The sequence below is a fragment of the Aquarana catesbeiana genome, linkage group LG04, assembly GCF_042186555.1.
Source record: "Aquarana catesbeiana isolate 2022-GZ linkage group LG04, ASM4218655v1, whole genome shotgun sequence".
Classification (NCBI taxonomy): Eukaryota; Metazoa; Chordata; class Amphibia; order Anura; family Ranidae; genus Aquarana; species Aquarana catesbeiana.
Genome location: NC_133327.1, coordinates 623585047 through 623601990, shown reverse-complemented (window position 1 = coordinate 623601990; position 16944 = coordinate 623585047). Strand labels below are relative to the sequence as shown.

General features: G+C 42.1%; 1 protein-coding gene across 1 annotated transcript in view; it reads left to right on the top strand.

Annotated features, from left to right (window-relative positions):
- CNIH3 (cornichon family AMPA receptor auxiliary protein 3) overlaps positions 1-16944 on the top strand; it is a 270624-nt gene that overhangs the window by 232604 nt on the left and 21076 nt on the right. The window contains exon 4 of the mRNA XM_073629177.1: positions 14417-14529. Within this exon, the coding sequence (XP_073485278.1) occupies positions 14417-14529 (113 nt within the window). The remainder of the gene's footprint in view (positions 1-14416; positions 14530-16944) is intronic.

The following is a 16944-nucleotide window of genomic DNA, read 5'->3' as shown; positions in this document are numbered from 1 at the left end:
TACTTGTCTTTTTTAACAATGATTTTGTAATAAAAAATGTTTTTATAAATACCCACTGTTTTAAGGTAAAAAATGTCCCGCTACCTGTTCCTTCGTCCCCCTCCCTAAACACTTACCTAAGCCCTGTATGCAGCGCTGTGCCCATCTACAGTAGCACTGCTCTCACTTCCTCTTTTCACTGGACACACTGAAAGCAATAACAGCAATTGGCTCCGGCTGCTGTCAGTCAAATCCTGTGAAGAGGGAGCAGGGGGCTGGGCCAAGCTGTGCTGTGTGTGTCAATGGATGCAGAAAGCACCGCCCAGAAACCTAATCTTATGGGTGCCGCCTGAGCACACAGCCTGCTGAAGGGACATTTGGAGGAGCAGAGAACGCTGGCGAGGGACTCCAAAAAACAAGTATCGAGCAGGTAAGTATAAAAATTTTTTTTTTTTTTTTTTTTTTTAGGGAAAAAAAATTACATTTATAACCACTTTAAGGGAAAGGCAGTTGCTAAAGGTGAAGCCAATATATCATCACACTATTTTCGCACAGTAAGACGCACTGGTTCCCTTACAAGGAGTTGTTGGAGACAGGGGACATGGAAACACATTACAAGAACACTGCATTGACGGCCCCTTTATAAATCAATACAGCCTCCTTAAAAATATTGTATATTTCTCTCAGCAAGATCATTTTTAAAAATATAAAAGCTAAAAAGGAATGGACTGAAAGGATGGCAGAAAATAAAGTAAGATTTTAAGAAAGAAACCAAAGTATTTAACTACTAAAACCTAGACTAAAGTATATTTATCTTTTTCTGGCTTGTGTAATCAGCTAGGTAAGCAAAACACAGACTTCTGCCTGCAGGGGCATTAAGGGTCTCACTTGGAATGCTAAATGTGAATGGCCTCCGGGTGCAGATTAGGCACAAAAGATTTAGAAGAAAAAATAAAGTTTTTGTCAGCAGCAGAGATGAGTATTAAAAGTCAGGATCATGGCAGAAAAATTCCATTGATAGTTTTTTTTGTATGGGAATACCTCATATTGCAACTAGCTTAATGCCGCGTACACACAACCGAGTAGACTCTGACGGAGTTCCGACGGAGTTCCGACGGAGTTCCGCTGAAACGGACTTGCCTACACACGATCACACCAAAGTCCGTTCGTTTAGAATACGATGACGTATGATGGGACTAGAAAAAGCAAGTTCAATAGCCAATAGCCAATAGCTGCCCTTACGTCGTTTTTGGTCCGTCGGACTAGCATACAGACGAACGGCTTTCCCTATAGGAAGTGATTCCGTTGGAAAGATTTGAAAAATGTTCTATTTCTAGGTCCGTCAGAATTTTAGAAAGAAAAAGTCAGATGAAGCCCACACACGATCGGAATGTCCGACTGAATGATTTCTTCGGACCTTTTCTGCCGGAAAGTCCGGTCGTGTGTACGTGGCATTAGGTTTGCGTTTCAATAAAGTGGAACTTAATATTTTGATGAAGTGAAACAAGAATGTGCGCTTCATTTTGTACAAGTACTATAAAACATAATTGTTACAGTGGGGAAAATAATTATTTGATCCCTGGCAGATTTTGTAAGTTTGCCCACTTACAAAGAAATGAAGGGTCTATCATTTTAATTATAGGTGTATTTAAATGATAGAGACAGAATATCATCAAAAAATCCAGAAAAAAACACATAAAACAAATGCTATAAATTAAGTTGCAGTTCAACAAGTAAAATAATTATTTGATCCCCAAGTAAAACATTACTTAGTACTTGGTGGAGAAACCCTTGTTGGCAAGCACAGAGGTAAGACGTTTCTTGTAGTTGGTGACCGGGTTTGCACACATCTCAGGAGGGATTTTGCTCTACTCTTCTTTAACCACTTCCCATCCTGCGTATAGTATAATTACAGCCGCAAGGTGGCTCTCTCCGAAATTGTTCCGGCCGAAATTATACTTTTTAAATAAAAATACCCCTATAATACACAAGCCTAATGTATTCTAGTAAAGTTAGTCTGTAAACTAAGGTCTGTTTTGTTAGTTTATAGGAGTAGTTTGTTATTTTATAAACTTACAGCAGGCCGTGGCCATCTTAAGTGTGGGCATCTGAAGCCAGACTGTATTTCTTCCTGGATCTCATCCTTGCAGATCTCGCACATGCTCAGTGCAGCACAAGCAGTGTAATAGGTTTCAGGTCAGGTTTCCATAGCAACAGCAGTGTCAGAGGAAGTTGCCGCCCCTTCCCAGAAGGCATTGCAAACAGGAAATGATGCGATGGGCCACGGCCAGGGAGGAGGAATGAATACAGCGGATATACAGTAGGTGCTGAGAAAAAAAATAAAAAAATATCCAATTCGTTTACAGTGCACAGTTTAGTGAGGGATGCTGAAGACTTGTAAAAGTGGGAGGAACTCCACTTTAATAACCAGCTATTCTTCACACAGAATTCGAATCGGTCGATCATTTTTTTGACCAATCCAAATTTGAATCATTCAGAAAATTTGGAATTCATTAGAAAATTAATAAGTTAAAGGATCACTAAAGATATATATATATATATATATTTTTAAATAACAAACATGTTATACTTACCTCCACTGTGCAGCTCGTTTTGCACAGAGTGGCCCCGAACCTGGTCTTCTGGGGTCCCTCTGCGGCTCTCTCGGCTCCTCCCCGCAAGGACTCAACACCTTCATGCGAGCTCCCTCGCATAGTGTTGAGTGCCTGCAGGCGCGCTCCCGTGATACAGCCAGCGGCCATAGCCACTCACTGTATCACTCGACCCTGCCCCCCGGCGCTCCGCGTCATTGGATGTAATAGACAGCAGCCAATGGCTGCGCTGCTTTCAATCTATTCACTCTAGCCAATCAACGGCCAGGCTGAGCAGCAAAGAGGATGTCGGGGCGAGAGCGGGACTTTCGAGGGGTCAGGTAAGTAAAACGGGGGTGCTTGGGGTGGGCGGTATTGTCGGATGTTTTATCGCCTTAATGCATAGAATGCATTAAGGTGAAAAAACTTTTACCTTTACACCCCTTTAAATGAAACTTAACGAATTTCAACAAATTTGTTACTATTGTCATTCTGAAATTCGGATACATCTGAATCTCGGAATAGTCCAAAATTCCTCCAAATTTAGATTCGGACTGAAAATTAATTGCTCATGTCTAGATAGGGTTAACAGGCATTGACAAACTTGTTAATACCGTTTGCAAACTCTTCAAAATGCATGTAATATGCGCTTTGACCTGCTGCTATTGACTTCTATGGGCCTCCCAATACACTCAAATGCAGATAAAAAGAACATGTTTTTTTCAAAAGCACCACACTGCAGCACTGAGATGGGAACAGACATTGGGGGTTCTTTACTAAAGGCAAATCCACTTTGCACTGCAAGTGCAAACTACAAGTGCAAAGTGAACTTGAAATTGCACCGAAAGTGCACTTGGAAGTGCAGTCGCTGTAGATCCGAGGGGGACATGCAAGGAAAATAAAAAACAGCATTTTAGCTTGCACATGATTGGATAATAAAATCAGCAGAGCTTCCCCTTATTTCAGATCTACCCCTCAGATGTACAGCGACTGCACTTCCAAGTGCACTTTCAGTGCAATTTCAAGTGCACTTGTAGTGCAAAGTGGATTTGCCTTTCGTAAATAACCCCCATTATCTTTATTATGGGCAACCATGACCTAGTGTGTCGGAAGGCATACGTTAAAGTGAAACAGTGTAAATGGGCCCTTCATTTTTTTTTTTTTATGCCTGATCACAAGAAAGAAAGACTATGAACAAAATCCCTGTACTAAAATAAATTTAAAAAAAAAACACAAACAAAACAAAAAAAACAGTAAATGGCAAAAGTACTGAACCAGTGATTTCAGATGGCAGACCGAAGCTGCTGGAACAACCTTTTGATAAAAGTGTTAAATATACAGTGCCTTGAAAAAGTATTCATACCCCATTGAAATTTTCCACATTTTGTCATGTTACAACCAAAAAAGTAAATGATTTTTTTGGGGATTTTATGTGATAGACCAACACAAAGTGGCACAAAATAGCTCAAGCTCTGTCAGATTGGATGGAGAACGTCTGTGAACAGCAATTTTCAAGTCTTGCCACAGATTCTCAATTGGATTTAGGTCTGGACTTTGACTGGGCCATTCTAACACATGAATATGCTTTGATCTAATCCATTCCATTGTAGCTCTGGCTGTATATTAGGGTCATTGTCCTGCTGGAAGGTGAACCCCTGCCCCATCTCAATTCTTTTGCACTAAAGCCTTGTACACACGATCGGATTTTCGGCAGGGAATTGTGTGATGACAGACTGTTTGCCTAAAATCCGACTGTTAGTACGCTCCATCAGACAATTGTTGTCCAACTTTCCGCCAACAAATGTAGGATGGCAGGCTAGTAAATTTTCGACAGACAACGGTCTGTTGTCAGATTTTCTTATCGTGTGTACACAAGTCCGTCAGAATCAATACTCACCAAACACGACATTAGCAGAAGGTGCCCAAAGGGTGGCGTGCAAGAGCTGAAATTCCTCGTAAAATGTCACTACGTTTGTGTTGTTTGGCCGACAATTGTGTACCGTTTGTCTGCAAGACAAGTTCTTGACACACGCCCTTCAGACAAAAGTCTGGCGCTCGGTTGGCCAAAAATTGTACTGTGTGTACGCGGCTTAACAGGTTTTCTTCTAAGATTGCCCTGTATTTTGCTCCATCCATCTTCCCATCAAGTCTGACCAGCTTTGCTGTCCCTGTTAAAGAAAAGCATCCCCACAACATAATGCTGCCACCACCACATTTCACGGTGGGGATGGTGTGTTCAGGGTGATGTGCAGTGTTAGATTTTCACTGCACACTGCATTTTGCTTTTAGGCTAAAAAGTTAAATTTTGGTCTCATCTGACCAGAGCACCTTCTTCCACATGTTTGCTGTGTCCCCAACATGGCTTCTTGCAAACTGCAAACAGGACTTCTTATGGCTTTCAACAATGGATTTCTTCTTGCCACTCTTCCATAAAGGCCAGATTTGTGGAGTGCACGACTAATAGTTGTCCTGTGGACAGATTCTCCCACCTGAGCTGTGGATCTCTGCAGCTCCTCCAGAGTTACCATGGGCCTCTGGGCTGCTTCTCTGATTAATGCTCCCCTTGCCCGGCCTGTCGGTTTAGGTGGACAGCCATGTCTTGGTAGGTTTGCAGTTGTGCAATACTCTTACTCTTTCCATTTTCGGATGACGGATTGAACCTTGCTCTCTGAGTTGTTCAAAGCTTGGGATATTTTTTTTTATAACCTAACCTTGCTTTAAACTTCTCCACAACGTTATCCCCGACCTGTTGGTGTGTTCCTTGGCCTTCGTGATGCTGTTTGTTCACTAAGGTACTCTAACAAACTTCTGAGGGCTTCACAGAACAGCTATATTTATACTGAGATTAAATTACACACAGGTGTACTGTAGTTGCTAATTAGGTGACTTCTGAAGGCAATTGGTTCCACTAGATTTTAGTTAGGGGTATCAGAGTAAAGGGAGCTGAATACAAATGCACGCCACACCTTTTAAATATTTATTTCTAAAAAAAATTTGAAAACCAATTATAATTTTTTTCCACTTCATAATTATGTACCACTTTGTTTTGGTCTATCACATAAAATACCAATAAAATACATTTACGTTTTTGATTGTAACATGACCAAATGTAGAAAATTTCAAAGGGTATGAATACTTTTTCAAAGCACTGTAGCTGTAAAGAGAACACGCTAGAAAAAGCAGCAAATTAGAAACAACCTACTTGACCCTTTATAAATTGGCCTTTTAGATGTGGACTAAACATATCCTTCTGTTCATATTTCTCAACAGAAAATGGACACAAGCTCCATTAAGCAACTTCAAAGGAGCAAGATGAATTTATTAAAATCATGATCAAAGTCTCACGTATATTGAAACAGGGATATTCTCCATACAGCCCACAGCTAAATACTTCCAGCTGGTGACATGAAAATATTGCAGTCTTAAGCCATTCTTGTAATATTGGAGCAATACAAAAATCCCTTTTTCTGGTGCGGTCACACTGGAAAGCTGATGAGTCAACACAGATTAAGCTTAATATTGATGAGGAGGAACACTGGCTGATTGGAAGCCTGAATTTTAGACTTAGCTGTTGATACGAGGGTTGGAGGATTTAAAGTGCATACAACTTGGAATATCTTAAACATTAAGTAGACCAGATTACTGAAAAATAGTACACATTTCACAAAATACACTGCTACATCTGCATTTAAGCAAAAGATTTTTAAAGTGAACCCGACATTATGAAACAATGTGCAAATTCAAAGTTTAAAGTGATTGTAAACCTTAGCATATACCCAGTAAGTGACTGGCCTCAAGTGATACACAGAGATGAAACAAATCCTTCTACATAACTCGTACCTGCCTATCTGCAGTCTTCTATTCTCTACATCCCTACAAAGTGCTGAATTTATGCAGCTTGTCTGAGAGTTGAGAAAAAAGGGGGTGGAGAGCTGAAGTTACACCCTGCAGAGCTCAGTGAGGAGAGCTCTGACAGTTGATTGGAGGGAAGAGACACGTCAACTCCACACAGTTCACAAGAAAAGAGCTGAGGCTGTCCGTTAGCTGGAGGTCCCTCCCCTGTCACCTTTTTTCTCTTGGTGTCAGGAAAGCTTGTCAGAAGTAATTCATGCTGATAGCAGGGGAACGAAGCAGCAGACATAAATGAGGCTTAGTGCTCTTCAGACAGGTACAAACTATAGAGGGATATGATTTTTTCATATTTCATTTCTGAGGTTTACAACTGCTTTAAAGTGATTGTAAACCCTCACATATACCCAGGGAAGTGAATAGCCCAGGTGATGCACAGAGATGCAACAAATCCTCCTACATAAGTTATACCTGTCTAAATGCAGTCTTCTTTTCCCTACAACCCTTCAAAGTGCTAAAATCCTTATCCATCTGTGAGTAGTACAGAGAAGGAAGTGGAAAACTGCAGTTAACAGCTGAGACCCAGTGTAAGAGCTAATTAGAGGAAAGGGACACCGCCCCCCCCCCCCCCCCCCCCCACACACACACACACACACACACACATAGGCAGGAGAACTAAGGAACATGCATAACAGTATTCTGAATAGACACGCTGTGTGCTTATCTCCCTCCCAGAAAAAAATGTTATCTTATGTGTTGAGAAGTAACTCATGCTGATAGAGGAACAAAGCACCAGAGAGAAAGGACACTTAGAGAGAGGTCCAAGTAAACACTACAGATATACAGTATGTGCTTAGCTCAAATTCCATGAGTTCTGGGGTTTACAACCACTTTAAAGCCTGGTAGCAGGCATCACATGATGCCAGTACACACCACTGGCCTGTGCATCCCTTAACCCCTATCCTACCATCAGCATGTCTCTGGGATTCCCAGCTGATTGGAAGCAGATGGATTGAAAAAAGGGTGCAGGGACAGTGTTAAAAAAAAGGACAATGTGGGGGTTCCCTTATAAATTATACCAGGGCCTTCAGTTCTGGTCTGGATTTTAAGGGGGAACCTCACACAAAAATCACGAAAAAATTCCCCTTCCTTCTCTGTTCTGCTATGATGCATACTAGGATAAGGATCAAACATGGATTCTTGGGGGGGGGACTCCTTTTTATCTTGATTTTTGCATTGGTTTCCCTTTAAAAGTCATACCAGACCTGAAGGGCCTGGTTTGAATTGTGGGATAATACGCCCACTGTTTTTCCCTTGAAGCATTCAGTTGACAGCTGAATGAGTTGGGTGAGGATGAGTCACTAGTTGTTAGGATGTTGGCAGGTTCTTGACAACCAGTAGCCCTGAGTGGGAGCTGTCACATTTACCAGCAATAGTGATACTGCTACTAAATCTTTCACTTCCCACCAGGGCAGCCATCAGAAATTTTGGGGCCCCTTAAACAGCCTCAGGCCTAGGCCCCCTCCGGCCTGACCCCTTATTTCAGAGTTTACCCCTTTCATTAGGGTCACCCCCTTAAATTAGTGTCCCCAGAGTGCCCCTCCTTTCATCCATGTCCCCAGAGCCATCTCCCTTACATCAGCGTCCCAAGAGTTCCCTCTTCTTAAATCAGGGCCCCCAGAATTCCCCCCTTACATCAGGGTCCCCAGAGTGCCCCCTCCTTAAAATAGGGTCCCCAGAGTTCGCCATTACATCAGAGACCCAACTTTCATTAGGCTCCCCAAAGTTTTCCTGTACATTAGAATCCCAAAGTTCCTCCTCCAAGCGTATCCGGTCCCAGTGCCCAGCCTTTCAGCTTCCACCTGTCCTATCGCCTACTGCTGCAATGAGAAGGAAAGGATCCTGATGTGAGCTGGGGTCTTCACAATGCTCCCTCCCTCCTTCCACTATCCCAACTATTCTCTTAAACCTCTCCACTCTGCTCTTCTCTTCTAACTTTGGGGACCCTATTGAAAGGGAATGGGCTCTAGGGACCATGATGTAAGGGGGTGACACACACCTAAACCTTGTGGACAGCCTTCGCAGAAAAGTTGAAGCTGTTATAGCTACAAAGAGTGGGCAAATTCAATACTGAACCCTACGAACTAAGACTGGGATGCCATTAAAGTTCATGTGTGTGTAAAGGCAGGCATCCTAATACTTTTAGCAATATAGTGTACATTAATATAAGGGTTTCAACAAACATGGACAGGTAGGTGTAAATGGTCCCCTGCACATTGCTCTTTTTTCCCTTTAACACTTTTGCTGGCGCTGCTGTAAGTATTACAACGTGGTCAGGGGTGGACTGACCATTGAGCCACTCGGGCACTGCCAGAGGGTCCTGGACCACTAGGGGGCCCCATCAGGGTTGCCAGCCTCAGTAAAACCAGGGACAGTATGTATAAATCTGTTTTTTTACATCTGTCTGTATATACTGTGTGTACATGTATGTGTATACTGTGTGATTGTATACTGTGTGGCCCCATAATCTCCTATTGCCCGGGGGCCCCATGAGTTATTAGTCCATCCCTGAATGTGGTAGTATTACAATGTAAAACAGCTTTGGACTGTCTAATAGAAGTGACCACCCACATGTGTTTTGGATTTGCTTGTCACCAAGAGACCCCTGATGCCTTTGTAAAAGTACTTGTCACTCCATATATGCTATAGCATATGGGGCTTGTCAGCCCTCTTGTGAAAGCAATAACATTTAGTAAAAAAAAATGAAAAAGGATAAAATAATAACATTTATTAAATAAAAATAATGGAAAGCTCCCTATCCCCCTCCCCATGCATGCACATATGAACACAATCGCACACTTGCAGTACACTTAGGTGCATAAACTACTTTTGCATGACACATATTGGGTATCAACGCACACACACATCATAGTAAGAAAAATAATTCTAGGGTCATAATTAATGGTAACTAATCGATGAGCTGTAAAGGTTTTTTAAAGTATCACCTATGGAAAATTTTGGGTACAGTAAAGCCTTGGATTTCCAGCATAATTCGTTCCAGAAACATGCTTGTAATCCAAAGCACATGTATATCAAAGCAAATTTCTCCATAAGAAATAATAGAAACTCAATTAATTTGTTCCACAACCATTTATTCATAGGTCCTTCAGTTTATAGTCCATATAAAAAGATTATAGCAATGTGACCAGGTTGTGTAACCATAAAATGTCCATTAACAAATGGAAGTCTCCACAAGGGGATTAGAAGCAAAATCCATCAGGAGCTACAGAGAATAAAATAGAACAGAGGCGCCTCTAAGTGTAACAATATGTTGCTAAATGTTGTACCTTCATTAAATGTAACCATATTGCTACACTTAGAGGCTCCTCTCTTCTTTTTTAGGCTACATGCCCATGGACGTTTTAAAAACGAGCTGCAAAGCTATTACGGACACCAGGAAAAAAGCGGCATTAAAAACGCTATTTTTTTTTGCGTTTTGCATTGGCGTCACTGCACGTTTAGCCACGCTAGCTTTCAGCCGCGTTTCTGTGTCTTTATTAAAAATCAATAGTTCCCTATGAGAGCCCATTGTTTTGAAGAGAAGTCAAACCCAGAAGTCGGATCCAGATGATCCGATTTGCAATGCGACTTGTGTGCTGAGAATCTTGAAGTTGAAATCTTGAAATTTTGCATGAGGTTCCCCCCAAGATCCATACCAGACCCTTATCCGAGCAACCCGGCAGGTTGGGAAAGAGGGGGTGAGCGAGCGCCCCCCTCCTGGACCATACCAGGCCACATGCCCTCAACATGGGGAGGTTGGTGCTTTGGGTCAGGGGGGCCCTGCACCCCCCACCCCAAAGCACCTTGTCCCCATGTTAATGAGGACAAGGGCCTCTTCCCGACAACCCTTGCCCTGTGGTTGTCGGGGTCTGCGGGCGGGGACTTATCGTGATCTGGAAGCCCCCCTTTAACAAGGGGCACCCCCAGATCACGGCCTCCACCCTAGGTAATTGAGTATGGGGTACATCGTACCCCTACCCATTCACCTAAAAAAAGTGTCAATAAACACACTACACAGGTTTTTAAAGTATTTTATTAAAGCAGCTCCAGCTCTTCTCCTCTCTGCGCTGTCTTCTGCTCTTTTGCTGGGTCCTCTCCAGTGTCTTCTGCTCTTTTGCCGGGTCTTCTCTGCTGTCTTGTCTTCTCCGCTGTCTTCTGCTCTTTTGCCGGGCCTTCTCCGCTGTCTTCTGCTCTTTTGCCGGGTCTTCTCTGCTGTCTTCTGTCTTCTCCACTGTCTTCTGCTCTTTTGCTGGGTCTTCTCCGCTGTCTTCTCCCTCTGTTCTTCTTCCGATGTTGACTTGAGGAGATCTCACGGTGTAATGCTGGGTCCGCCGTGTGCAATGACTTATATTGGCATGGGGCGGGGCCACCGGATGACGTAAGTTAGAGGCCACGCCCCTTGTGATGTCATCACCTGGGGCACCCACTTGCTCCCCCCCATTTCCTGACCTGCCAGGCTGCGTGCTGGGATAAGGGTCTGGTATGGATCTTGGGGGGAACCTCACGCAAAATTTTGTCGGGGTTCCCCGTCAAGAGTCTCAGTACACAAGTCGCACCGCAAGTCGGATCATCTGGATCCGATTTCTGGTGCGACTTCTATTCAAATCAATGGACTCCCATAGGGAACCATTGATTTTGAATAGAGACACAGAAACCCTGGACGATGCATGACACTGTGTATACAGCGTTAAGCCTCGTTAAATCGCAGTTAACACCTTTTACCGGCATCTGGCATTTTTACAGCTCTAGCGCTGGTGCCTCGGAACACGCTGATGCTGGGGTTTTTTTGCAGCTTATAAACGCCTATGCCATTTACAGCTCAAAAACGCCATGGTGGGCATGAGGCCAAAGGCTAACATTGAGAGGTGTTTTTAAGCTGCAAAAAACGCTCATAAAAGCGGCTGTAAAAACGTCCGTGGGCATGTAGCCTTATACTCAGTTGTGACATGATGCTACTTGTATATCAAGAAATTGCTTGTATATCAAGTCAAAAATTATTAAAACATTTTGCTTGTCTTGCAAAACACTCTCAAACCAAGTTACTCTCAAACCAAGGTTTTACTGTATTCTAATTTGTCACCATTTAGTGGCTGCATGCAATTCTACGACCTGACATATTTGGTGTCTATTTGTCTCTTTTATAATTTACAGAAACACTTGAGATTTTATTGTGTTTCTGTGCACTAAAATTAATGTAAATGTAAATTATATTGTAAATAAAGATTTGATAAACAGTTGTATTAATATCATGCAGCATAACAAAAACTGCAACTACCATTTTCTATTCTATGCCTAATTTAAGCACGTGTTCAGAAAAAAAAAGCTCTGGCAGCAAAAGGGTTAAGAGTACTTCTTTAATTTCGCAGAAAGAACCATGACCAATTATCCTTAGATATTAGGCCTACTATGGAACTGAAAATGTATTTTTATTAAATAGCAATGTTCAATTCTTTGTCCTCTCCAATGAGCAACTTCTTGTTTAAGATTTTGGAAAATGAATAATGTGACAACCTGGGGGGATCATATATGGATCATGCCCAAAATGTGTATACAAAAGACTCTATGCACTTGCTATGTACAAGTACATTAGCCTTTAGTGTAGGCTGCCCGGCAGCAGAAACCTGTAGCTCTAGTTTTTAAAGGTCAGAGAGACTTATATAGCTAATTACTTAAATATCCAGAAAACACGCACAAGTAAAGGTCACCCATTGGCGGGTGTTCATACCACTGATATTTTTTATCTAATCAGAAGACTGTTCTCTAATGCAAGGGAAAACTATTAAATATTTCAGTCATCTGCATGACTTATAGGCCACTGTCTTATATCTAATTAGTCGATATAGAATTTGTCTTATATGTCATACATGAATGGGCAGGTAATGATACATCACAAATTAGTTCATCTTTTGGATCTGCGCAAAACATGTGAGACGATTTATGGGAATTAAGCAGACACATAAAATTTTAATCTAAGCATTTGCTTTACTCCTAGAGTGACTCTATGAAGCTACCATTTTCCTTTACTGAATTGTTTCTTTGTTATTTGCATAATACAATAAAAAAAGAAAAAGAAAAGGTCTTTCTGAGCATAATGATTTTAGAAGACTATTTCACCTAAAAGTGATGGTTTAGATGTTTAAGTGGAGCTTAGTGGACTAATGCAGCTCATGGCTTCTTATACTGTATGTCTTCACTTATATGCCAGTTCCAGAGCACACCAACAAACACAGGCACAGTTTAGGGGTGTCTTTTTGAAGATTTATTGTAGTACTTGAACACAGATGGGTAGAGGGATGAGGGTGCAGGATACTCCAAAACACACGCGGGCATTAGAGGACAGATTCCCAGGCAAAGTCCTTCAGTTGCAGCCTGGAAAAAGAGGGGACAGCCAACTAGTCTGAGACTCTATAAGAGTGGTCACAGTCCTTGTAGCAACCTCTAAAATCTAACCCTCAAAGAACAGGCACACCTAGAGCTCTAGACAAAAGGTCCTACTCACAATGTCCAGAGACAGCTCCCTAACATTTATTGTCTCACCAGCCAGACTTTCTGAGCCTATCTCTCAGGGATTGGCTGAGGCCAGAAAAATATTCACCCATTGGCTAACCCTACTACTCTATTGGTGGAAGCTTCTTCCAGAGGCAGGCAGGAGTACTCAACAACCATGCTTAGGGAGAACTCACCAGACCTGGAAAATAAATTGCTGCGCGGCTTGGTACAGCAGAGCCAAAAACAAAATGTTGCCAGTCTAGGGCAGGGTAGCTACATGTCCATTCCTAAATATATTCACTCCAGTACTATCCTTCCGTATTTCCCAATTCTGCTCCAGTCCTGACGAGAGATTTGTGTGTTTTCATCTAACAAACAAGCTGACCATACATGTGGCGACTTTCCAGCCTTGAAGCGCCCAGTAAATTTAAAGAACAAGCAAAAAGGAAAAGCAGAACACACAAGAAACCTACCAACTGGACCAGGTGAGTCTCCCCTGATCCAGTAATTTTGATTAGTGTATGGCCAGTGTGAGGAATTAGCTCTGCGGCCGGTTGTGTGTGAATCCCTGGGTCTACTATATGTATTAGTCTGTAAGGTCAGTAAAGATACAAGACCTAAGGAGGAAAAGAAAAGGAGGTTACAATAGAATATAAAGTGGGAAGGAAGATAAGTTCATCATCGAAGGTTTCATCGGAGGCGATTGGTTTGATAGGCCTGAATATAATTGCATGGGCAGTGCTTAGCCTGCAATGTAAAACTATCCCAAACTATATCCATTCCTGGATGGAATGAATGGAATGCATATGGCTCCTCTATTCAAAGGACTTTGTATGCTGTTTAGATGGTATTTACTCCTTGTTTAAAGTATGGGAAAAGGATGAGTTGTGTTTAGTGGTGGTCAACTGAACTGCTATAAGAATGCATTGGGGGAGATTTACTAAAGTTGAAGAGAGCAAAATCTGGTGCAGCTCTGCACAGAAACCAATCAGCTTCCATGTTTTATTGTAAAAGCTTAATTGAACAAGCTGAAGTTAGAAGCTGATTGGCTACCATGCACAGCTGCACCAGATTCTGAGTCCTCCAGTTTTAGTAAATCTGCCCCATTGTGTTAGTGATTGCTGTTGTTTGGTGAAGGCTTCAATCTTATTTACTGTAGTAGAGCTACAGAGTAGAGTAGTAAGGAATATCCACTTAAGGGAGCAGACATCTGTCCCTCCAGGACAGAGCACAGACAGGTAAGTATAATAAGACTTGGTGGCTGACCTTAATATTGATAACTAAACTAAAAATTCACCTCTAAACCTGTCCTTTGTGCAAGTTTAGCGTAAGCTTCAATTTCATTGTTCCTATCTACAGCTACAGCTTTATTAATGATCTTTGCATTATTGCTCCTTTGTATTTTGTATCCTGCCCGCTGACATATTTTTTTTCTGTTCTGTATTTAGCTGGTTCTCCCGGAATATTCCATACACAGCCTCTTCTGTATAATGTTTCTTTGTGCAGAGGAATGGTTAACACTTGGGTTGAATGCACCATTGCTTTTCTATCATGTATGGAGGTAAGAATTCTCTCCCATGCAGCATATCACAGTTATACCAAAACCCAACTCCAGAAAAAAGATGAAGGCTTAGAACTGTCAGGATTGCTGTCTGTGTCTCCACTCGGAAGATTTCCCCATCTTATTATCAGGCGAGACAAGAACAGGAAATTATGTAAAATCTCTCCAACAGGGAAACGGGCAGCAATAAAAACTCAACAGAGGTTTTAGCCCTTCACCACTTAATAAAATTAAAAGCTCACTTTAATCCTTCACGCCGACGTAACACATATATGTGGCCTCACTGGACTGGGCTTTTTTTCTGTGGGGCCACATATATGCGTATCTGTCTTTGTGTTGGGAGCACACTGCTCATTGCGCTCCCAGCACAGAGAACAGGGTCTCAATGGCAACTCCGGGTCCCTTACTAATGATTGGGACCCGGGTCTCCTGGTTTCAAGGTCACCTGATCGTTGTGATAGCCTCTGATTGGCTATCACGGTGATCAATGTAACCACAATAAGTCTGGTGCTGGGGGACCAGGACACAGGTTCCCTTGATGACAATGTATAGTGCCTTGTGGGAGACCAAAAAGCAGCTGTGTGGAGGTTCTGCAGCAGGAGCGGTGTCATAAATTAAACAAAAACAACACTCAGAAAAATACAGCCACAACCAGGAGCGCTGAATGGAAACTCCTTTAGGAAGAAAGCGAATGATGGATATGAACACTACAAACAGTAAAATTCAGGAACTATCAGAGACTGTTTAAAGTGTTCATATCCATCATCCGCTTTATTCCTAAAAGGAGTTTTTATTCAGCACTTCTGGTTGTGGCTGTTTTTTTCTGAGTTTAACCGCTTCAGCCCCGGAAGATTTTACCCCCTTCCTGACCAGAGCACTTTTTGTGATTCGGCACTGCGTCGCTTTAACTGACAATTGCGCGGTCGTGTGACCTTACACCAAAACAAAATTGACATCCTTTTTTTCCCACAAGTAGAGCTTTCTTTTGGTGGTATTTGATCACCTCTGTGTTTTTATTTTTTGCACTATAAACAAAAAAAGAGCAACAATTTTGGAAAAAAAGCAATATTTTTTACTTTTTTCTATAATAAATATTCCCCGAAAATATATAAAAAAAAACTATTATTTTCCTCAGTTTAGGCCGATATGTATTCTTCTACATATTTTTGGTAAAAAAATTGCAATAAGCATATATTGGTTGGTTTGCGCAAAAGTTATAGCGTCTACAAAATAGGGGATAGTTTTATGGCATTTTTATTATTATTTTTTTTTTAATTAGTAATGGCGGCGATCTGTGATTTTTATCATGACTAGGACATTATGGCGGACACATCAGACACTTTTGACACTATTTTGGGACCATTGTCATTTATACAGCGATCGCTGCTATAAAAATGCACTGATTATTGTGTAAATGACACTGGCAGTGAAGGGGTTAAATGCTAGGGGGCGATCAAGGGGTTAAGTGTGTCCTAGGGAGTGATTCTAACTGTGGGGGGGATGGGCTATCACTGACATGAAAGCAATCGCTGCTCCCAATGACAGGGAGCAGTAGAACCCTGTCATGTCACTAGGCAGAATGGGCAAATGCCTTGTTTACATAGGCATCTCCCCATTCTGCGCTCTGTGACACGATCGCAGGACACTGGCGGACATCGAGTCCGCGGGACCCGCGGGCACAGTCGTACGCGGCAGGCGCGCGCACTAGCACTGCCAATTAAAGGGGACGTACAGGTACGCCCATTTGCCCACCGCTGCCATTGTGCCGACATATATCGGCGTGCAGCGGTCGGCAAGTGGTTAATTACTGTGATCAGTCACTGTGAAGCCCGTCCCTGTGTTTTCTCTCTGTGAATGGAGGTGAGAGATACAATGTATCTCTTTCTTTCCTTGCAGAGAGAAAAAAAAGTTTGTGTAAAAAAATTTACTAAATATTAATAATACAAAATAAAATAAGAAACTAATGAAAAATAGCTAGATCAAGGTTTGATCTAGGTCAGTGCCAGCGTTAGTATTTGGGTCAAGTAAGGGTCAAAGGTCAGGTTTAGAATATTTAAATAAGTATCAGTGGGGGTTATTTACGAAAGGCAAATTCACTTTTCACTACAAATGCACTGTAAGTGCACTTGGAAGTGCAGTCGCTGTAAATCTGAGGGGTAGATCTGAATTGAGGGGAAAGCTCTGCTGATTTTATCATCCAATCACGTGCAAGCTAAAATGCTGTTTTTTATTTTCCTTGCATGTCCCCCTCAGATCTACAGCGACTTTACTTCCAAGTGCACTTGTAGTGCAAAGTGGATTTGCCTTTAGTAATTAACCCCCCTTGGAAGTGCAGTCGCTGTAAATCTGAGGGGTAGATCTGAATTGAGGGGAAAGCTCTGCTGATTTTATCATCCAATCACGTGCAAGCTAAAA